This window comes from Polypterus senegalus, chromosome 4 (genome assembly GCF_016835505.1).
Source record: "Polypterus senegalus isolate Bchr_013 chromosome 4, ASM1683550v1, whole genome shotgun sequence".
In the NCBI taxonomy this organism is placed as follows: Eukaryota; Metazoa; Chordata; class Cladistia; order Polypteriformes; family Polypteridae; genus Polypterus; species Polypterus senegalus.
The window spans coordinates 91,027,474-91,051,104 of NC_053157.1; the positions used below are offsets into that span (position 1 = coordinate 91,027,474).

The 23,631-nt window shown below is 42.0% G+C and overlaps 1 protein-coding gene across 4 annotated transcripts in view; it reads right to left on the reverse strand.

Moving 5' to 3' along the window:
* Window positions 1–15,415, reverse strand: part of LOC120527529 (solute carrier family 22 member 5-like) — a 163,979-nt gene extending 148,564 nt beyond the window's left edge. For 2 of the 4 annotated variants that reach the window (XM_039751034.1, XM_039751033.1), the window contains exon 1: window positions 14,710–15,415. In XM_039751034.1, the coding sequence (XP_039606968.1) occupies window positions 14,710–15,063 (354 nt within the window). In that variant the 5' untranslated portion in view covers window positions 15,064–15,415. The remainder of the gene's footprint in view (window positions 1–14,709) is intronic. The other 2 variants (XM_039751035.1, XM_039751037.1) reach the window with 2 other exon arrangements.
* Window positions 15,416–23,631: the final 8,216 nt, after the last annotated feature.

Here is a 23,631-nt window from a genome sequence, read left to right on the forward strand (position 1 = left end):
CTACCACACTATGTGCTTCTTGCAATGCTCTTCATTGGCCAGCAGAGGTTAACAAATCCAGACATTACACTAGGTGTTGTCATGCCGGCAAGGTGTCTTTGCCACCGCTATCCAAACCCCCTCTTTTTTTAGAAGACCTCTTGACTGGCAAGAACCCGCTGTCCCGAAATTACTGTGATCATATCAGAGAATACAACTCTGCTTTAGCTTTCACGTCAATGGGAGCATACATCGCTCAACCATCTGGACAAGGACCATATGCTTTCAGAATTCACGGTCAAATTTATCACCAGGTCTCTCCTTTATATAACAATCCTGACACGTCACTACAATACGGTTAGCTATATACTGTATCTTCGATTCTGCTGAGGCTACCAGTCACCGTTTGCAAAAGGAATGTAATAGCACTTGCAATGACATTTTTGTTGCTTCAACTAGACAACATGATACAACAGGTTAATCCCTTCGCAGAGTCTTACATGCAAATGCATGACATTATCACTCACGGTAACCCTGTTACTGCTGTACGAATGGTGTTCATGGAAAATCCTGGTCTGGATATGAGAAGGTAGAACGCCCCGCCCTGTCAAACTGATGTTGCTGCTATCTTTGTAGGTGAAGACGGGGAACCTCCTGCACAACGCGACATTTGCATATATCCAAGGGGAGATGCTTGCAAGCATATCTCTGTTGTCAATATGAACTGTGACCCCATGGTTTATCCACTGCTATTCCCTTACAGAGATCCCGGCTGGCACATACAATTAACGCATGTTGAGGAAAAGCAAAGCGCGAAAAGAACGCAAGTCACACAGCTCCAATTTTATGCTTTCAGGCCTGCCATGAGATCTTCATTTAGTGTCTTGCATTCCAGTGGCAAACTCTTCCAGCAATACATCGTTGACACATATGTCAGAACAGAAGGCGCGCGTCTACATTACCTTCGCTCACATCAACAAGATTTGCGTGTAGAGCAATACAGGGGACTTATGGATGCTGTCACTGCGAAAGCACATCACCATGACCTCCGCCCTGGACAATTGATCATTCTTCCGATTGTGGTCCGCCAGTTTTCAGTCACGGACGATTGTGTGTTGGTTCGTTCCGTGCATTTTTACAATGTTGCTTTTCTTGCTGATTTATTACATTACCGATTTTTCAAATGTTAATTTTCTCCCAGTGCTTAAAAATTATTAAAAAACCGGCCCGATTATGCGACATATAGTAAGTACGCCGCGGGTTGGCTAGTTTAAGATAATTTTCTTAGCAGTAGCAAACCGTGCTGCATTAGTGTACATTTTTGTTTTCATTTTGTACATTTCATGAAATGACTTCTCACATTAGCATTTCCTACATCCTCCAGGTTAATTAGCATAGTAAACGGTCTAATGTTACTGTGCCTCTTCACCTTTTCAATCCTAAAATTAGTTTTGCCTGAAAACATAGCATACAGCAGTCATTTCTACTTTGCAGAATATCAGTCAGTTGAAAAAGTTATAGTATTTGATTGAGTTATTTTTCATTTATTGTTGTTATAATGGTTCTTGTAATTATGATTTCACTTGTAAGTCATAATGAAACAGTAGTGCAGCAGTTTTTTTTTATATCTTTTTAACCCATAACAAAGTAAAGTAGACTAGATCTAATTATGCAGATCCTGATCGTTTGGATGATTTTGATTTATGTGGGGATGATTCCAGTTCGGCGTGAAGCCGATTCTTCATGTTGTCAGTTCGCACACTTCTCGATGGTCCAGGATTTTTCTGGTGATTTTCTATGTAATAAACTTAAGTTGTAGCGTAATGAAAATTACATAATTAGATCTGGACCACCCTATACTATTCACGTTAATGGTTAAAATACCAGTGCATTTTAACAAGTTGTAGTGATAAATACTTGCATCATATAATCTGCAGTCAAGAAAAAGCAACTAAAGAAGGAAAACTTTCAAAGCTGCAATTTTGAAGAAGGATTTATGTATGTACTTCATGTTTAAAATTGAAATTCTATCTTTCTGTTACATCATCATGCGAAAGCCCCAGCACCTATTTCTACAAAACTTTACAATTATTTCCGGTATAGCCAAACTTAGAAAATCTTAACTTTTATTAGCATACTAGTTGTGCTACCAGTCTAAGATGGATGGAAATCTAAGTAATCCATGTAGACGTCACGGTTTTTATTTGATACATGGGTTGTCCATTTGATTTGGTATAATATGCACCACATTAGAACAATCTAAATGAGAATGGACCATTCAGCCCAACAAAGCTTGCTAGTCTTCTCCACTTATTTCTTGTAAAAAAAAAAATCAAGTCTAGTTTTGAAAGAGCCTAAAGTCTTACTGCTTATTACACTACTTGGCATGGTAGCTTATTCCAAATATCTATGGTTCTCTGTTTAAAGAAAAATGTCCTAATGTTAGTGCAAAATTTACCCTTAACAAGTTTCCAACTGTGTTCTTGATGAACTCATTTTAAAATAAGTCTTGATCCATTTTACTAATTCCCTTCATAATTTTAAACACTTCAGTCATGTCACCTCTTAATCTTCTTTTGCTTAAACTGAAAAGGCTCAGCTCTTTTAATGTTTCTTTGTAATTCGTCCCCAGTAGCCCTGGAATCAGCCTATTCAGTTGTCTTTCGACCTTTTCCAGCTCCTTTTTGTAGCCTGGAGACCAAAACTTCATACAGTACTCGATATGAGGCCTTGCCAGTGCATTATAAAGCTTGAGCATAATCTGTCCTCTACACATTGTGCTATATAACCCAACGGTCTGTTAGTCTTCTTCTTGGCTTTTGAACATTGTCTGGAAATTGATAGCTGCAGAGTCCACTATGACTCCTAAATCCTTCTCATAAAGTGTATTCTCGATTTTTTTTTTTGTTGTTGTTAGACTTCCCATTGTGTATTCAAACCTAACACGTTTACTTATGTGTAATACTTTACATTTACAGGGTGGTTCAGACCCGAGTATGAAAAGGCACATCACACCCGCTGTTCAACTGACAACCGTCTCACTGCCATTTTGGAATGCAGGGCAGGTGCTGCCATCTATCAGCAACAAAAATAATTTTTGTGAATTCTCTATGTAATAAACTTGTTATAGTGTAATGAAAATTGCATAATTAGATCTGGACCACCCTATACTGACATTAAACTTCATCTGCCACAAATCTGCCCAAGCCTGAATGCTGTCCAAGTCCTTCTGTAATGATTTAATAGATTCCAAATTTTCTGCCAATCCATCTACAGTATTTTGGTATGATCTGCAAACTTAACCAGCTTGTTACTTATATTCCTACCCAAATCATTTTTATATAGATATAAAATGGCAGTGACCCTAGCATTGTCCCTGATTTGGGACATTGCCACAATTTTTGCCTCGCCACCATAGACTCCATACGTATTCATGTAATCAGCGTATTGTTGGGCAAACTGTATAACAATGCCTATGTGACTAAGAACAACAGACACCACGTCACCGAAGTTAGCTTTGTTTGCCAACATTGGGATAACAGCCATGTTACGAAGCTTGAGAGCAACAGTTTCGTCAATGACATTTCTCCAAAAAAAACTGACTGACAGAAACAAACAGTTACCTGAAACATGAAATTCTAGAACATTGAAAGAAGTGTTGTTTCCATGAAATACATTTGAAGCAGTAGCCATGGAGGGCAAAAGAATAGTCAACGTAGCTCACAGCTGGGTTTGGACCGCAGCACAGACCAAAGGGAGTATGTGTTTGATGAGCGGTTTGATTTGGCGGGCAGTGGTCTGAGATGCGTTCCTGAGCACGTGGGAGGGGTAGAGTTTCTGGGCGGGGCTTTATTGTTCCTTTCGCATGGTTTTTCATGGTGGACGCGGTTGGGTGTCGAAACCGAAAAGAATAATGAAAAGTCAACGTGGCTTAGACGTGCATGTGGACTCCTAGCACAGACGAAAGGGGCTAACTGGGTGGTTGGTGAGTTGTTGCGTCCGGGCACATGGGCAGGCAGTTTGAATGCCTAGAGAGCGAGGGTAGATGCAAACCGGTGAAAAAGGAGTGTTGGTGGGCAGGGAAACGTCTTCCATATTTCTGCAGGAGCATCTAAGAAGACGCATGTTTGTCGCGGATGCGAATTGCAGTATGTAGCGTGTAAAACAGTTTGCTATGGTGCACGCGGTCATGCGTCGTAACCGAAAACTCGGTTTTTAAAGACTGCTTACTTCATTGTGTTTTAACCTCAGTTGTAAAGGATTGTTTTAAAGATCCCATGGGATACCCCTCGCAAACCGTTTTACACGCTGCATATGGCAATTTACCTCCCCGAGAAACATGCCTCTATGAACAGTCAACGTGCAGGTGCATGTGGCCTCTACGACAGACGAATATAAATGACGCCGTTTCTTCTGTGTTGTCACGTCCGAGTTGGTGGGCGTGGCTCTGCGAGTTGTCGTCATATCCAATGGTCTTGGAGTTGGTGGACGTGGCTCCTTCCTGTGTGCGCCATAGGTGTCTTACTTGTCGGCGGCTCAGTGAATCCATGCCCCTTCCGGCATGCTTTACATGGTTGTCTTGCCTTAGTGAATTATATATATATATATATATATATATATATATATATTCAGCAGCTTGTTGATCACATGCAATTGCTTTGATGTTCCAACAATGCTCTAGTCAGATTTCAGCATTACAGGTTAGGGGTTGGATAGTTATCTTTCAAAATTAGAGGGTCATTATCTGTTACAATTAGATTGTCTTATGAAGTCACAGAAACGTAACAAGAGGAATATCATAAAAAAATAAGATACCTACTATAATAATACCTTCCTCTCTGGTATAATGAAGGTTGTGAAAATGCTCTTTACTATTAGCTCAAAAACTGTGGAATATGAGCATGCTTTCAAGGCTAAATCTCGTTTTTACTAATATGTGGTCCCACTTAATGGAACAAGCGTGACAAAGTTTAATCAGCTGTATACGTATGCAGATCACTTGCTGTGGCCAGCTAAAGATGTAGGACACTATGAAAGATATACTGCACTTCAGAATAACCCTCAAGGTAAACCTGATGATGCTTTGTCAGAGAAACTAATTGGAGAGGTCTAAATTAGCCTGAAAACAAAATCTGAGAATACATTATTAATGCTGGATTTTAGTTCATGTTTGACAATATATTTGTGTCAACTGTAAAAAGACCATGCATCAACATGACATAATCCTTAAAAATCACCTATTTTAATATTCTCCTCCAATATGTGAATTGTGTTTAAATTGTTGTAGAAGAGTGTTATGCACTAGTATACAACAAAACTTTACAAAAAACACTGCTGTAAAAACCTGCAGGTAACACTCCAACCCATATATACTGTACACATGGACTACAAGAAACTGGACGACCCGGCTTGCAAAGCAAGTTGCCCAGCAGGCTACCGTATGCATTTACAATTCGTTCAACCCTGTAATGATAGATATCGCTGTCATATTTATGGCATCACATTCCACAACATAATTGACAAGACGATCACAATAACATTATGCATAATACCACGTTGTGTAAACAAAGAAACAAGGAAATAACACTTTTTCAATTCGGGTTCTACAAAGAAAAAATAGCCCAAAACACACATAAAATGTGTTAATTGCTACAGCCTCTAATTCAATTCTCAGCTACTCAGTAACAGTGGTCTTCTATTGTTATTCTTTAAAAGATGCTTTTCTGTGTATTATAATGAGCCATTCCATGGTGTATGATCATCAGAGAAACAAAGAAGCAAAGAAATGAAGCTGTTCAAAAGCAGTCAAACATCTGGACTTCTTTTTCATCAATTACTCAAAAGCGAAAATACCCAGCATGTATGCCTATTAAGGTTTACGGACCATAGAACTTAGGGTTTCCAGGTAACTGTCCAGCAACTGTGTCTTTGACAAAAGAATCACAGTTGTCAACCTGCAAGCTTTCTGCTAAAACGAGACATTCCCAAAAGGTATTTGGACCACAGGAGATACACAATTCTATATTTTCTTGGCTTTGTTGATATTTAAGAATTTGCCTACTTTTTTTGTTCTGCCTTGCTGCCTGCTATTCATTTGGTGTTCTATGCATTCAACAAAGAGGATGGTTTAACCAGTGCTGTGGATACACACAAGTTGTTGAAGCGTAACAATCACCATAGCTCCTGATGGCTAGGAAACTGCAAGCCAGAAAGTCCACTTCTACTTGCATACGTTTAACAGCTTGGATATTTATATATTAACATCTACTGGCACAGAGTAGAAGTCCCGTTTACCGTTACCAATAATACTCCAAGGAGGGAAGATGTACAAGAACAAAAGTGTCAAACATGAGTTTGGTCTCAGTGTTATTAACTTGAATTAACTGCTCACATTGATGGTGAATGCTTCTGTCCTTTAATGCACCCTTTTGCAATCAGTAAAGCAACAAGGAGTTAAAAAATAATGCACAAAATGCTAGTCTTTTGATCTGTTGTAATTCGCTCCATCTCAAAATAATAAACTGAAAGACACTAAATGCATCTTTAAAAAAAAATTACTTGAACTAAAGAATGCAAAAAGTAAATGTTAATATAGTAACTAAAAAAGTGTTTCTTTACAGTACTATTCACTCATAAACCTAAACTGAAAACTAGATAAAAAAGCGACTTGTACTTTGTATAAAACAATCCGTTACTCATTTTAATCCTTATTATCTTGATCAGGGTTAACAGGGCAACAATTATGGTCACCTAAAATTAAATATTTTAACGTGCATAAAGTAATTTGTATAGCATTTTCCTTGTCATACCTTGAAATATTATATCATCTTAAGAGCTCAAACAGCTAAAATTGTATAATTTTTGGCGCAATGCTTTAAATTAGGGGCAGTGCCGGTTTTTGCTATGGGCAACATGGGCTGTTGCCCAGGGTGGCATCAGCAAAATTTATTTTTTTTTGCGCGTGCCCATGCTGCCCCAACATCATGCCAGCGCATTTTTGGGATTGCATAGGCACCGATCGGTTTTCTATTGCCCATTTGCGGGGAGTAAGGACGCCCTCCATTTGCGAGGTGCGCCTGCTGCTTAGAGGTTAGTTGGCTAAATTCGCCATAATTGGAGTGCACATTACAGGCTTTAAAACGGTAAAATATAGTCAATGAGATTTTGAAAATGTTGATAAATGATCTGAGTTAGTAAGAGTTTTTTTGTATGGATATATATATGTTTGCGTGCTAACTTATTAATGCAAATGACTCGCGTAGTGCTTTAGCTAAAACTCCCTAAAACGTTTTCCATTCATTCTCTATGGTAGTGCTAAACCACTACCGATGCGATCTATTTCCTGCCACTTCCGTTTCGGGGTTTTCGCTTTCGCGCGCTCTGCCTGCTACCTGCCTGCAGCGTCTGCCTTCATAGACGTGCTGCAGCGGCGTTTTTTATTTAAGTAAATCGTGAAGTTTAAAATGTAGATCGCGCGGTTATTTCTGTTGATTAATTCATGATTTCATTATTTATAGCTAATACTGTTAACAAGTGGTCGCTATTTTTGCCTGTTGCATACAATCTATCTAGTGCCTTTACATCTATTGCCACTCTCACTGCCCGCTTGCCTGCATGCAGCATGTGTCGATTGATATATGATTTAATGCATTTCTTTTTGACGTAATACTCCAAGTTGTAAAATACATATACATTATACACTCACCTAAAGGATTATTAGGAACACCTGTTCAATTTCTCATTAATGCAATTATCTAATCAACCAATCACATGGCAGTTGCTTCAATGCATTTAGGGGTGTGGTCCTGGTCAAGACAATCTCCTGAACTCCAAACTGAATGTCAGAATGGGAAAGAAAGGTGATTTAAGCAACTTTGAGCGTGGCATGATTGTTGGTGCCAGATGGGCCGGTCTGAGTATTTCACAATCTGCTCAGTTACTGGGATTTTCACGCACAACCATTTCTAGGGTTTACAAAGAATGGTGTGAAAAGGGAAAAACATCCAGTATGCGGCAGTCCTGTGGGCGAAAATGCCTTGTTGATGCTAGAGGTCAGAGGAGAATGGGCCGACTGATTCAAGCTGATAGAAGAGCAACTTTGACTGAAATAACCACTCGTTACAACCGAGGTATGCAGCAAAGCATTTGTGAAGCCACAACACGCACAACCTTGAGGCGGATGGGCTACAACAGCAGAAGACCCCCAACGGGTACCACTCATCTCCACTACAAATAGGAAAAAGAGGCTACAATTTGCACGAGCTCACCAAAATTGGACAGTTGAAGACTGGAAAAATGTTGCCTGATCTGAGGAGTCTCGATTTCTGTTGAGACATTCAAATGGTAGAGTCAGAATTTGGCGTAAACAGAATGAAAACATGGATCCATCATGCCTTGTTACCACTGTGCAGGCTGGTGGTGGTGGTGTAATGGTGTGGGGGATGTTTTCTTGGCACACTTTAGGCCCCTTAGTGCCAATTGGGCATCATTTAAATGCCACGGGCTACCTGAGCTTTGTTTCTGACCATGTCCATCCCTTCATGACCACCATGTACCCATCCTCTGATGGCTACTTCCAGCAGGATAATGCACAATGTCACAAAGCTCGAATCATTTCAAACTGGTTTCTTAAACATGACAATGAGTTCACTGTACTAAAATGGCCCCCACAGTCACCAGATCTCAACCCAACAGAGCATCTTTGGGATGTGGTGGAACGGGAGCTTCGTGCCCTGGATGTGCATCCCACAAATCTCCATCAACTGCAAGATGCTATCCTATCAATATGGGCCAACATTTCTAAAGAATGCTTTCAGCACCTTGTTGAATCAATGCCACGTAGAATTAAGGCAGTTCTGAAGGCGAAAGGGGGGTCAAACACCATATTAGTATGGTGTTCCTAATAATCCTTTAGGTGAGTGTATATAAAACGAAACTGCTATATAGTTATCTGTCTAGTGCCTTCTCGGTTTGCCTATTATATAGTGCCTTTCCTGTCAATATCTGTTGTACAGTGCCTTCTCGATCTGTCTATCTAGTGTATTTCAAATCTATCTGTACTCTGACTGCCTTCTTGCCTACCTGCAGCGTCTGATGATTAATTGCAGAGATTAAACAAAATGTATATTTGTGCGATACTGTTATCTGTCCGTTGCTTTGTCCGTCCATCCATCCATCCTCTTCCGCTTATCCGAGGTCGGGTCGCGGGGGTAGCAGCTTAAGCAGAGAGGCCCAGACTTCCCTCTCCCCGCCACTTCTTCCAGCTCTCCGGGGAGAATCCCAAAGGCGTTCCCAGGCCAGCCGGGAGACATAGTCCCTCCAGCGTGTCCTGGGTCTTTCCCGAGGCCTCCTCCCGGTTGGACGTGCCCGGAACACCTCACCAGGGTGGCGTCCAGGAGGCATCCTGATCAGATGCCGAGCCACCTCATCTGACTCCTCTCGATGCGGAGGAGCAGCGGCTCTACTCTGAGCCCCTCCCGGATGACTAAGCTTCTCACCCTATCTTTAAGGGAAAGCCCAGACACCCTGCGGAGGAAACTCATTTCAGCCGCTTGTATTCGCGATCTCGTTCTTTCGGTCACTACCCATAGCTCATGACCATAGGTGAGGGTAGGAGCGTAGATCGACTGGCAAATTGAGAGCTTTGCCTTACGGCTCAGCTCCTTTTTCACCACGACAGACCGATGCAGAGCCGCATCACTGCGGATGCCGCACCGATCCGCCTGTCGATCTCACGCTCCATTCTTCCCTCACTCGTGAACAAGACCCCGAGATACTTGAACTCCTCCACTTGGGGAAGGATCTCTCCTCCAACCCTGAGAGGGCACTCCACCCTTTTCCGGCTGAGGACCATGCTCTCGGATTTGGAGGTGCTGATTCTCATCCCAGCCGCTTCACACTCAGCTGCGAACCGATCCAGAGAGCTGAAGATCACGGCCTGATGAAGCAAACAGGACAACATCATCTGCAAAAGCAGTGACCCAATCCTGAGTCCACCAAACCGGACCCCTTCAACACCCTGGCTGCCCTAGAAATTCTGTCCATAAAAGTTATGAACAGAATCGGTGACAAAGGGCAGCCCTGGCGGAGTCCAACTCTCACTGGAAGCGGGCTCGACTTACTGCGGCAATGCGGACCAAGCTCTGACACGGTTGTACAGAGACCGAACAGCTCTTATCAGGGGTCCGGTACCCCATACTCCCGGAGCACCCCCACAGGATTCCCGAGGGACACGGTCAATGCCTTTTCCAAGTCCACAAAACACATGTAGACCGGTCGGGCAAACTCCCATGCACCCTCAGGACTCTGCTAAGGGTGAAGAGCTGGTCCACTGTTCGCGACCAGGACGAAAACCACACTGTTCCTCCTGAATCCGAGGTTCGACTATCCGGCGGACCCTCCTCTCCAGAACCCCGAATAGACTTTTCCAGGGAGGCTGAGGAGTGTGATCCCTCTATAGTTGGAACACACCCTCCGGTCCCCTTTTAAAGAGGGGACCACCACCCCGTCTGCCAATCCAGAGGCACTGTCCCGATGTCCATGCGATGTTGCAGAGGCGTGTCAACCAAGACAGTCCTACAACATCCAGAGCCTTAAGGAACTCGCGTATCTCATCCACCCCGGGGCCCTGCCACCAAGGAGTTTTTGACCACCTCGGTGACTTCAGTCCCAGAGATGGGAGAGCCCACCTCAGAGTCCCCAGGCTCTGCTTCCTCATTGGAAGGCATGTTAGTGGGATTGAGGAGGTCTTGAAGTACTCCTCCCACCGACCCAGCGTCAGTGAGGTCAGCAGCGCACCATCCCCACCATATACGGTGTTGACACTGCACTGCTTCCCCTCCTGAGGCGCGGACGGTGGACCAGAATCTCCTCGAAGCCGTCGAAAGTGTTCTCCATGGCCTCTCCAAACTCCTCCCATGCCCGAGTTTTGCCTCAGCAACAACGAAGCCGCGTTCGCTTGGCCTGCGGTACCTATCAGCTGCCTCCAGAGACCCACAGGACAAAAAGTCCTATAGGACTCCTTCTTCAGCTTGACGGCATCCCTCACGCGGTGTCCACCAGCGGGTTGGGGATTGCCGCCACGACAGGCACCGACCACCTTGCGGCCACAGCTCCGGTCAGCCGCCTCAACAATAGAGGCGCGGAACATGGCCCATTGGACTCAATGTCCCCACCTCCCTCGGGGCGTGGTTGAAGTTCTGCGGAGGTGGGAGTTGAAGCTACTTCTGACAGGGGACTCTGCCAGCCGTTCCCAGCAGACCCTCACAACACGTTTGGGCCTACCAGGTCTGACGGCATCTTCCCCACCATGAAGCCAACTCACCACCAGGTGGTGATCAGTTGACAGCTCCGCCCCTCTCTTCACCCGAGTGTCCAAGACATATGGCGCAAGTCCGGCGACACGACCACAAAGTCGATCATCGACCTGAGGCCTAGGGTGTCCTGGTGCCAAGTGCACATATGAACACCCTTATGCTTGAACATGGTGTTCGTTATGGACAATCCATGGCGAGCACAGAAGTCCAATAACAAAACACCGCTCGGGTTCAGATCGGGGCCATTCCTCCCAATCCGCCCTTCCAGGTCTCACTGTCATTGCCCCGTGAGCATTGAAGTCTCCCAGCAAAACGAGGGAATCCCAGAAGGTATGCCCTCTAGCAACCCCTCAGAGACTCCAAAAGGGTGGATACTCCAAACTGCTGTTGGCGATACACACAAACAACAGTCAGGACCCTTCCCCACCCGGCGGAGGGAGGCCACCCTCTCGTCCACCGGGGTAAACCCCAATGCACAGGCTCCGAGGCGGGGGGCAATAAGTATGCCCACACCTGCTCGGCGCCTCTCACCGGGGGCAACTCCAGACTGGTAGAGAGTCCAACCCCTCTCAAGAAGATTGGTTCCAGAGTCCAAGCTGTGTGCCGAGGTGAGTCCGACTATATCTAGCCGGAACCTCTCGACCTCGCACTAGCTCAGGCTCCTTCCCTTCAGAGGTGACATTCCCGTCCCAAGAGCCAGTTTCTGTAGCCGAGGATCAGACCGCCAAGGTCCCTGCCTTCGGCCACCACCCAACTCACACTGCACCCAACCTCCTTGGCCCCTCCCATAGGTGGTGAGCCCATGGGGAGGAGGACCCACGTTACCTCTTCGGGCTGTGCCCGGCCGAGCCCCATGGGTGCAGGCCTGGCCACCAGGCGCTCGCCATCAAGCCCCACCTCCAGGCCTGGCTCCAGAGGGGGCCCGGTGACCAGCGTCGGGCAAGGGAAAGCGTCGTCCAAGGTTTTATTCTTCATTAGAAGTTTATTGAACCGATCTTTGTCTCATCCCTCACCTAGGACCAGTTTGCCTTGGGTGGCCCTACCAGGGGCATAAAGCCCCGGACAACATAGCTCCTAGGATCATTGGGACACGCAAACCCCTCCACCACGATAAGGTGACAGTTCAAGGAGGTTGACGTTGCTTTGTCTGTCTGCTATTATACAGTGAATTCCCTGTCTGCCTATTATATAGTGCCTTCCCTATCTATTTATCTAGTCCCTTTCACATGTGAATGTACTCTTACTGTCTGCTTGCCTTTCTGCAGCAGTCATATAGTGCCTTTCACATCTATCTACCTACCTATTTACTATATAGCACCTTTCACATCTATTTATCTGTATGTCTGTCTATTATTCAGTGCTGTCTGACCATGAATGTCTTGCATAACTTAATAAGAACGGTTATAAGGACACTTTTTCATGTTAATTGCAGTCTCAATTTTTAAATATTTTAAAAAGAGCATCCCACATTTATTATACAGTGACTTTCCTATTTGTCTGTCTATCTAGTGCCTTTCAGATCTATATGTACTCTAATGGTCTTCTTGCTTTCCTGTAGTGTCTGTTGAATAATAAACAGGCCGAGATATTTTTCATTTATTTAATGACACAAAGTGCCTTTGCTGTCTGCCTTCTCCATCTGTCTATGTAGTAATAATAGTATTGTCTGCTTTGCATATAGTGCCTTTCCTATCTGTCAAATATAATGCCTTTCATGTCTGTCTACCTATCCAATTTCTTCTGTCTGTATATTATTTACTGTATACCCTGTTTTTTTCCTGACAGTTTTGTATATGTTATACGGTGCCTTCCATATGTATCTGTCTGTTCAGTGCTTTTCACATCTACTTGTACTCTCATTATCTGCTTGCCTTCCTAAAAGTATCTGTTGATTAATAAAAAGGCTCTACCATTTTTCAGTTAGTAGTGCTTTCTCCGTCTGTCTTTTATATAGTGAACTTCCGGTCTATCTACTGTATATAGTAATAGTAATTTTATTATTATATAGCAGCTTCCCTATCTGCCTATCATATAGTGCCTTTCCTTCCTATCTATCCCCTTAGCTGTTTTTATATCTATTACACAATGCCTTCCCTGTTTATTTATTTACATTTTATTTATAGTGACTTCTCTATTATGCAGTGATCTGTCTGTCTGTCTTATGGATTTTAAAAATAAGTTATAAAGACACTTGTTCATGTTAATTGCAGTCACAATTGTTAAAAATTATATTTTAAAAGGAGCATCCCACATGAAAATACAACGATTTGACTGACTGTGCATACCACTTTATATGGTTAAAAAGAAAAAAATATATAACACTTTCTCCCCAGTGGGGAATCGAACTCGGGTCTCTGAGGAGCAACGGGCCTGCTGTGCACTGATTGGCTGAGCAGTCTGTGTCAACTATACGCGACTGGCCCCCCGCGTGGTAGGCGGGAGTTAACCCGAAATAAACTGACGCAGCTATGTGAGAAAAGGTTGTAGTTGTCAGTGACCTGGTGAACTGATGACTGGAGATAGCCCTAATGTGAAAATTCTTTACACTATAACGAAATATTTTGGTGCTGTATAAATGTAAAATTTGATTTTGTCTCTGTTAGACATTACATTTCCAATAGCTTGTTTTATTGCACGGATTTTGTTCAGTGTTTATTAGAACGCTGGGTGGAGGGGGTGTTCGCCCCGGACACCAGACAGGCTAGGACCGCCCCTAATTACGGGAAATTAGCCTTTTAAATACATATGAATTACAGCAAGAATTAAAAAAAAAAAAAAGAATCCCAATCTATACCATACAATTTGTGACTGGGGCATATATTTTATGATTACAAGTATTTAAAAACACTAAACTTAAGTCACGAAATGTGTTCTGATCGTTCATAATTCGGTGTTGTTTGAAAATAACATTTACATCCACGGCTACTTTATGACAATCTAAAGCACAGTTTCGTAAAGTTATTTGACATGAAAGTTTCATTTACGACATACTGCGTTTTCCCAGAACGGTATACTGAATATGCTGTTTGATTCATTTTGTGCAGCGAGTAGTCATCAATCACCACTGTGTCCGTGAACAAGCACGAAAGACCAAGAGTATCATGAAGACTTGCACAGTGCGCGAATATGTAGTGTGTTGTGGAGATCTATTTGTGTATGTTATCTTTACCGTGCCATTGAGGGCGCGACAGAAACAAAAATGGGCATGCGGTTTGCCCGCCACTAGTGTGGGTTGGGCGTCAATCCACTTCAGTTTTCTGTTCATGTAACAATAACGGCTTATTTCAATTCACTATTACTTTGCGACAGTCATCTTACTTTTTCCATCAATACGATGCGTTAAGTACATTCACAATAATGTTTGATTAAACATACGACTAAAGACCCATAACCTGAGCCGTCTGCATATTCTTACCTCAGTCACAATTGTGGAGATGTACCTTTCTTTGCTGTATTCCCAGCCCTGCAGACATTCCTCTGTTTCGTTCACCTGACCATCTCTTTTCCACTTGAAACGGGTGCATCTACTGAGCGTTAGTGTCCCATCAAACGCTACAGAAGGGATAAGCGACTGATTGAGAGCTAAACCGCTGCCATTCCCTGTGGGCACCCGGCAGTAATGCAACGGTGTATCCGCCAGAAATACCATGGACAGCCCCACGTAGCCATTAGGGATGATACTGCAGCTGAGCAGAAAGAAAACAGTCCTCTGGAAGGGACCCCAGTCTCCCAGAAAAGACGTAATAACGTCGTAGTCTTGAGTTTCCATACTGTGAATTCTGTTTATCTCTATGCAACACAGCGAGCTACTCAAAAGCAAACGCACAAACTAATGCAGTCAAATTTGAGCGTTACTGCCGACTGTTCTCGTATGTATCGTGCTCCAAACAGCTCTGAAAGGATCCTAAACAATCCGAGACGATCGACATTCAGGAGTACGCCTCAAATATGAAACGCCTCCGGGTAAACTTTCGCTTCGTGAAAACACAACAAGTTTCAAATAGAACTATTTCCACTAAAGTCCTAACTTCTGCCAAGATATGATACGCACAGGTGTGTGCAGTCGAAACAAACAGCTCCCTTATTCTCCGGCGCCCACGTGTTAATGATACAGCCCTCCGCTGCCGCTGGGCGGGTCTGGAAGAGCGTGAGCTCGCTTGTCACAAGTGGCACGCGCATACTCCGCGCTGTTTCGCAGTGAACCTTTAGTCTTATTTTTTATTAAAATAATCACGAGCACCTGGGATACCCTTTTCGATTTGCTTATTCAAGACGCTTGTACGTACAGTAAAGGAAACAAGTTTTCAAAGCACTGACAGATGAATGCGCGAATTGATTCATTTAGACTAGTTTGATCACATTATCTATTTTTTGTCACTACTTATTTGGCTTTTGCCTACTTATAGTTAGTCGCATTTATTAGATATGTAAGTGTACCAAGTTTACCAGTGAATGTAGCCCACGTACCACGTTGGGCCGTGTAAAACTCAAGTGTAATCTAATAATGGAATCTGTCTGGTCTCAAAACGTGAAAGTGGCCCGAAAATGATGTGACGAACGAACGTGGAATGTTTCTTTATTCCAATTAATTGATCAAATCATTTCAAATGCTATATATTTTTTCAAATAATTGATTCATTTTAATGACGAAAATCAATTTATTCCCTGTTGAATTTTGCGTTCGTTGTTAACGAAACATAAGTAACCTTTTTGCAAAATTGTTATTTAATGGCTAGAAGTGAGTAAGTGGTCAGCCGAATAAGCAGCAGCGAAAATGCAGCTAACCTCAGCCATATACCAGTAATGACCTTCATCTAGTTCTCAGACTCAGTCCTGGGAACTCCATGTGACTTCAGGCTTTTGTTCCAACCAAATTCTGTTTTAATTATACTCCTAGCTTATTAAGCAAGCTGTGGTTTCCTAGATGTTTTGGGGTCAATGTAGAAAAATCACAAAACTAAGTTTGGTTAATGAATGTGACAAGCATTTGTGCATGTCACAAGAGAATTGTGTTTTTTCTTAACCTTGAGTTTAAGATTTTCATCATCATGATTTTTATTATGTTTTTCCTAGTATTCTGGTTATTTAATCCATTTCTTTACGAGTATGTTGGTCTGATGTTGAAGTACTTGCCTTTCAGCATTTAGTGTCTGCTCTGCTCATTGTTAATTATTATTATTATTATTATACAATTATGGGTGCAAACTACACAGAAAACAGCCAAATTAATAGGAAAACAATAAAAGCAAGTTAAGCATTTAAAGCTATGGTAAAAAAATCAAATATTTCTAAACTTTTTTAATATTGTAAAAGAAACAAAAACAAAATTGTGATTTTCTGAATACAGAAAGGAGAAGCAAAAAAAGGAAAATTTAATTAAAGTACTTATTATTTATCTGATGCCTTTATCCGAGGCGACTTACACCAGTTGTTCTTTAAGTTGGAGCACAGGAAGGGTAAGTGACTTGCTCATGCTTACACATGGTCATGGTGTCAGTATCAGGATGTGACATTACAGCATCAGGTTTGAAATCCAAAGTCCATTAAATAACATTATTCTGAGGTAAAATGACTTATTGATCAGAAAGTGGTTGGAACAGAAACTTGCAGCTATGTGGGGTCCACAGGATTGAGTTTAAGAATCACTGCTTAGTTGTATGTGAAACACTTCCTGGTGCTCTGCCAGGGTTGCTTTCTGACCAGTACCTTGTAACCCAAAAGCTGGATGAAGTAGACAGAGAAAATGGCAGATAATTTCACTGTTTTAATCTGTGAACTCATTGGATTCATTCATTTGAGGTAAATAGGGCCACCAATTGATTTATTTAAGTCAGATTGTGAGCATTTCAACCATTTAAAGGCTGCTTCTGTACTTTTTCTATGTAATTGCTGTAATTTCTCTATAATTATTATAAGTACGGGCGGCACGGTGGCACAGTGGAGTTTACATGTTTTCCCCCGTGTCTGCCTTGGTTTCCTCTGGGCGCTCCGGTTTCCTCCCACAGTCCAAAGACATGTAGGTTAGGTGGATTGGCGATTCTAAATTGGCCCTAGTGTGTGCTTGGTGTGTGGGTGTGTTTGTGTGTGTCCTGCGGTGGGTTGGCACCCTGCCTGGGATTGGATCCTGCCTTGTGCTCTGGGATTGGCTCCAGCAGACCCCCGTGACCCTGTGTTCAGATTCAGTGGGTTGGAAAATGGATGGATGGATATTATAAGTACTATTGTTAATTAATTTTAATTGTAATTTACACCATCCCACAAACCAATGGGATTTAAAGGAAAGAAATAAGTACAGTGTATTAGGGCACATTTTGCAGCTGTTAATGGTAGTTAACAAAACTGCAATATGACACAGAGCCCTTCAGTAATCAGTCAAGTGCTGGAGGAGACTTTGAAATTTTACACCTTTCAGACCAATTTATACACACCTAACTATTACAACATAAACATTAATTTGAGCCCTGAAAGTCCTCAAAGTCCTTTTTATGTGGAATAGCTCCCTAGACACTTTTTACTGCTTTTACTACTTGACATGGATTTTCTTTTTTTTAATTTTTTTGTGAATTTCCCCTTGGGATTAATAAACTATCTATCTATCTATCTATCTGTAGTACATTACTTGGTTACAGTGTTAGTTATTTTTGTAGGTAGCCAGTGTGATAAGTTCCACACAACATGGAATGAGGTCTGGGGGCAGTCTGTCCGTATACTTGAATTTGGCTGCCAAAAATAAGCAAAGGTTGTGGTTCAGTGTTACAGATTTCAGTCCAGAACAAGAACAAAGCAAACAGGCAAACATGGTGGTTATATACGGTTAAATGGGAAATGATGTTATCAGACAGGAATGGGAAGTGACATCATTGGGACCGGAGCCGGCATATAGTGGCATCGTCGGACCCAAGGAGAATTTCCCGTGAACAGTCTGTCAATGGAAAAGAGCAAAGAATTGTGCACTTTGCAATTCCCTGGTTTGGTGAGGAATTACCATGTTTTGTGTCTTTTAGCTGCCTCCAATATGCACGTGTATGGCACTAGATACCTGTAGGTCATATACCAATATTTTCGGCAGGGGCAGATATACTGTAGGAGGGAGCAGCACCCTGGGCTTGAAAAACTATTCATACACCACCTAGGTTTTCCAAGAGAACTACTGTATGTATAATGCTTGTGTTTGGAAGTTGATGAGTCTTGAGTAAGCACAGCAGAACAAGAACACCAAATAGAAACAGCCTCTGGACTTATGAGTGATATAGGCAGAGTGCAGAGAATGCAATGACAAAACATAAAATTATACTTGATATCAATCAGAGCAAGTATGCCCTGTCAAATATTAAAAACAAAAGAGTCTGATTCATTAACTTTTTCAGAGATAAAAAAAGAGAGAAAAAGAGAAAGGGAAAAAAAAAAATCAAAAAATGTATTCTGGCACATTATTTTCTCAGCATCAGCTATTTTTAGCACATAATACTAAGAAAAGATTAAAACAAAAATAAAAACAATTAAAATACATTTGAGAGATGTAGAAAAATAAAATAATAATAAAAACACATCAGCTGGTTAGGTCTGAAAAGTTTGCAAACTCTAGGCACATCTGACAAGCTAAGAATAAACTTCACCTGTTGCTCAATGGACCCACTGCCAACTCAATAACTGTACAAGATGCAATTTGAATTCTTTCATTGCCAAAATGACCTTTCCAAACCATATTATCTGTAGACAACATTTTATTCAGGTATGTAGACTTCCATAAATCAAAGAAAGGTTTTATTTTCAAAAATGATTTCTCACTTTTGTGCTAAGTGACAGGTAAGTTGTTGTCAAGAAAATGCAAACATCTAAGAAGCTTGATATGTTTTTCATCCCGATCTGTAGTTCAAAAAGCAGTTTTTTTTCTTTATCTGTACATTTCAACTACGCAATTTTGAATTATGTACAATAAGTGCAAGGAAAGCCAGCAGCTCGTCATTAATGGAATCAGCTCACAAGTGCACCATGTAATTTGGTTCCAATATAATGGATGAGTTTCTGTGCATGTCCCACTCAATTAAATCTAATATGCTGTCACATATGAACTTATCTTACACATTTACTATATACTCCAGAGAACCAGTGAACTGCAACTTTAAAAGTTGCACAAGGCTCCAGTTACGTCACACACATTCAGAAATGATGTCAGTTTAGCATTTGTGCAATAATCACCTTCATATGCTTCAACGTCAATAGAGCTAGAAACTAAAACTAGCCATGTCTGAAAAACTGTCATTACTAAAATACATCAAATCACTTTCTTCATGACACTCTTTTAATTGCAACAGCTCATAATCAGCCCTCCCTGCAACCATTAACGCTGCATCAACAGCTGGCCTCCATCACTTGCTGCAGTTCACTGGAGACATGTAAACTTGGAATGATGGTGTGTGTGAGTGAGTGAGATTAGTGGTAGACAAGCAATAACAGTAAAGGGAGTAAAGAGGACTCAATTGGCCAGTCTAGCAGCAAGAATTTGTCTTTGATAAACAAAGAACAAATATTTTTTGATACATCTTCATTAAGTTTGGAGCCCCTGTAGCCTACAGGGCCTGGGCTAAAGCCCAGGGTAGCCCATGCATAAGTTCATCTGAGATTTTTATAATCTAAGAGACAATGCAAAGTTTTACTTTAATGTGTATTTCCTATTGCAGAGTCAGCAACAGCTGAAACAGACATGCTGACAATCATTTCTCATAGTACTTAAGTTAGACTGTACATCAGTAGCATCAACTTCCATACAGTGTGCAATTCATAAATCTGTTTACATTAATTTATTTTAAGGACTCTGGGTGTTGGGCAAGGTCATGGGTCCAGTGGCTGTAGGACATCTTTTGCTGAAGAAAGATTCACTGATCTTGAATTTGCTGACGATGCTGTGATCTTCGTGGGGTCAGTGGAGGCTCTGATCAGGGCTCTTGAGAGACAGAGCGAGGAGTCTGAGTGTTTGGGCTTACAAGTGTCCTGGATAAAAACCAACATCCAGGACTTTAATGATCTATTAGGCACAGTCATCAGCAGTGTGTCTCTCTGCCGAGAGAGTGTCAACCTTGTCAAGAGATTTATTTACCTCAGCAGTGACATTCATGTCTGTGGTGACTCGTCCTATGAAGTCAGTAGATGGACTGGGAGAACATGGAGGGGTTATGAGGTTGCTTTAAAGGGGTGTGTGGCGCAACAAAACGAAGGTCCATGTCTTTAGAGTCCAAGTGCTTCCTGTCTTGCTATATGGTTGAGAGATATGGAAGCCCTCCAGTGACATGAGACAAAGACTGGACTCCTTCAGTACTGTGTATCTTCGGAGAATCATTGTGTACCGCTGGTTTGACTTTGTGTCGAATGAGCAGTTGCTCACAGAGCCCTGAATGATGCACATTGCCTGCATTGTGAGGGAGCATCAGTTACAACACTAGGGCCACGTAACGTAAATTCCAAAGGGCGATTCCTCGCTCGCAGGATCCTTATTTTTGGGACCTGAGCAGCTGGACCAGGCCAAGGGGACACCCACATAACATCTGATAAATAGATAGTCATTTCCAAAGGGTGGGACTAGACAGTGTGCCTGCCTTGGGGGTTGCCAACCAGGATCCTGAGCTGTTTCGTCATGTATTGGGTGCGGCAATATGCTGTAGCAGTGCATGCTGTAAAACCTGACCTGACCTGACCTGGAGCCATGAAGCTGCAATGCAACCACTGAAATAAAAAATAATAAAGATCAACCACTACATAAAGAATTATAATTATAAAAAAAAATCTACAAAACATGTGGCACCAAGAGCTCTTCAAGTTCTTCAAGCTGTTTACTAAACTTACTTAATTGTAATGTGAACTATGCCTGACAAGAAATAATTAAAAGGAGCCTCACAAGTCAAATATGCTTACACTATATAGCTGCAAATTAGTGCACACGTCAATAGTAATAGACAGAGTAACAGAATAGGTTGATTTGGTAAATAGTGTTTAAGGCCAAAAGGCCATTATGTTACTGAACCAGAGACTGTTGAAACTCAAAAATTAATGGACATCAAATAAAAAGTGAGAGAAAATAGTTGCTTATTCAATATGGATTGTAGCTTTGCCAAAACTATTCTTTTACATGGAAAGGATTACAGTAATATTTTGATTGATAAAATAATATGCTAGAGAAGTAGCTTGAAGACAATGGTGAATGAGTAAGTGATTAGTAAATGGCTGATAAGCAGGAAATATTTAGAACAAGAAAGAACTGGATTCAGAAAGATGGATGGTTAAACCACTGTTGCCTCTTTTCCCCCTGGAAAGCTATTGAAAGCCTCTCTCCCTTTGAACCTCTCCATAGGGACATGCTTCAGGTTTTGTCCAATAGTCACTTCATTTGGACTCACACAGATGCCTCTTGAATCCCATTACTTCATGAATCACACAGGAGACCATACTTTGCCTACTAGCCCCTCTGCAGAGTTTGGCTATTCCAACATTTTACATACATTACTTTCCTCTAGTCCAGGCATGTCAAACTCACTACCATTGGTGGGCCGCTTCGACTGCCATACGTGCGTCAGCGGGCCGCAATGTAACAAATAAACGCTCACTGAATTCATTGCTCAGTAATACGTTGGAAAGCAAATCCTCCAAAAATCAAATTTTACTTTACTAAGTTTACTTCAAAGTTAATATTGTAAAATAACACGATATGCAAAAAACCCACTGACCTACACTAATTAGAAAAACAAAGAATCACAAAAATCTGTCAACTCCCCATCTTCTCACGTCCACTTCAGATCTTCAGCTGTAGTCTGCACTAACTGTTCGTTAAAATACTAGCACAAAATTACATAAAACTATAGCAAAAAAAAACGTGAAAATATGCGAGCTATTACTACTCGTGATGGTCAGTTCTGCCCAGTGGCCAGTCTCAGCAGCCCAGCCAGTAGTGTAGCCCAGTGGTCCGCAACCTTTTTGACACCAAGGACCGCTTTACTGGAAGCAAATTTTTCCATGGACGGATGGGTTGTTGGAGGTTGGAGTTTGTGGGGTGATTATTTTGGGTTCGTAGGGCAGTTTTATACACAATTTACATTACATTTCTATTATTATTAAGTTATAATATAGTAATAGAAATTATACAGCTTACCATAATGCAGAATCAGTGAGAGCCCTGAGCTTGTTTTCCTGCAACCAGACGATCCCATCTGGGGAGGATGGAAGACAGTGACACGCGAAGTGTGTTGCTTATGTTCAGTCTTCTCCGTAATCTCGTTTTGGTTGCTGTCACTGCAGACAACGTGCATCACAAAGATAGGATGTTGGAATTGTAAGCAGCTTCAATAGCTTCTTTCGCGTTAGTTTAATCTTCTCCTATCTACAGGTTATGCTGACTAGAATTTTTCTCAGCATTTCCTTGCGATAATACACTTTCATGGTGTGAATGATGCTCAAATCCAATGGCTGAAGCACTGCCGTGCAACTGGGCAAGAGGAATTTAACGAGAACATTATCTGAATATGGAAGCATGTTGTGGTCAGCACAGTTATTCTTTTCTTCTTCTTCATATTGTGAGGTTTCGGCTGAAGTGCATCCCGAAACGCTAATGCCACGTGTGAGATTGTTTGTACGGGTCCCAAGAGAGTTTAAAAACTTCATATTTTCTTGAAAGAGTGCCGCATTAATTGGAATGTTTTTTGAACAAGCATCACTGCAATCACATAAAAACGGCATTTTCGACGTCTTCAAATGCAGCAGTTCGCATACGTTTGCAACCCGATATTTTTCTTCTTTTTTGCATATAGCAAGTATGCCGTTTCTATAGAAGGGTGACAATGAGTTAAATTTCAATAGATGTTTTTCAAATTTTGACGAGCAATAAGGAAAAGGTATCACTTAAAACCACACAAAACAAAAACAGCAAAAAAAAAAAACAGTACGAGGAATGTTCGAAGAAAGAACATTTTTTACAATGCTTCTGTTTGGGGATCGTTGTGCAAATGTCCACAACTGAGCTGTGACCACAGAACTAACTGCTCTGTGAATGATTCATTCAAGCATTTCACGGTCACTTCGTTGTAATGGAAGTATCTGCTGCTGAATGTACTTCGTAGTAACGAGATTTCTGTGGACTCGTGTCATATGGGGAAACTGTCAGAAACATAAAAATACTTTGTTGTAATACTCTCTCGCCGCGGTCTCTCCTCTTTCTAAGCCGCTGCAAACCCCCGCCCGCCTAGCGTTCTGAAAAGTGTCCTCAGTGAAGGGGGCAGCCTTTTTGCTGTAGCCCTTCACTGAGTGAGTCACCGTTGCTGGCAGTTCTCTCGCGGCCCGGTAGTGGGCCGAG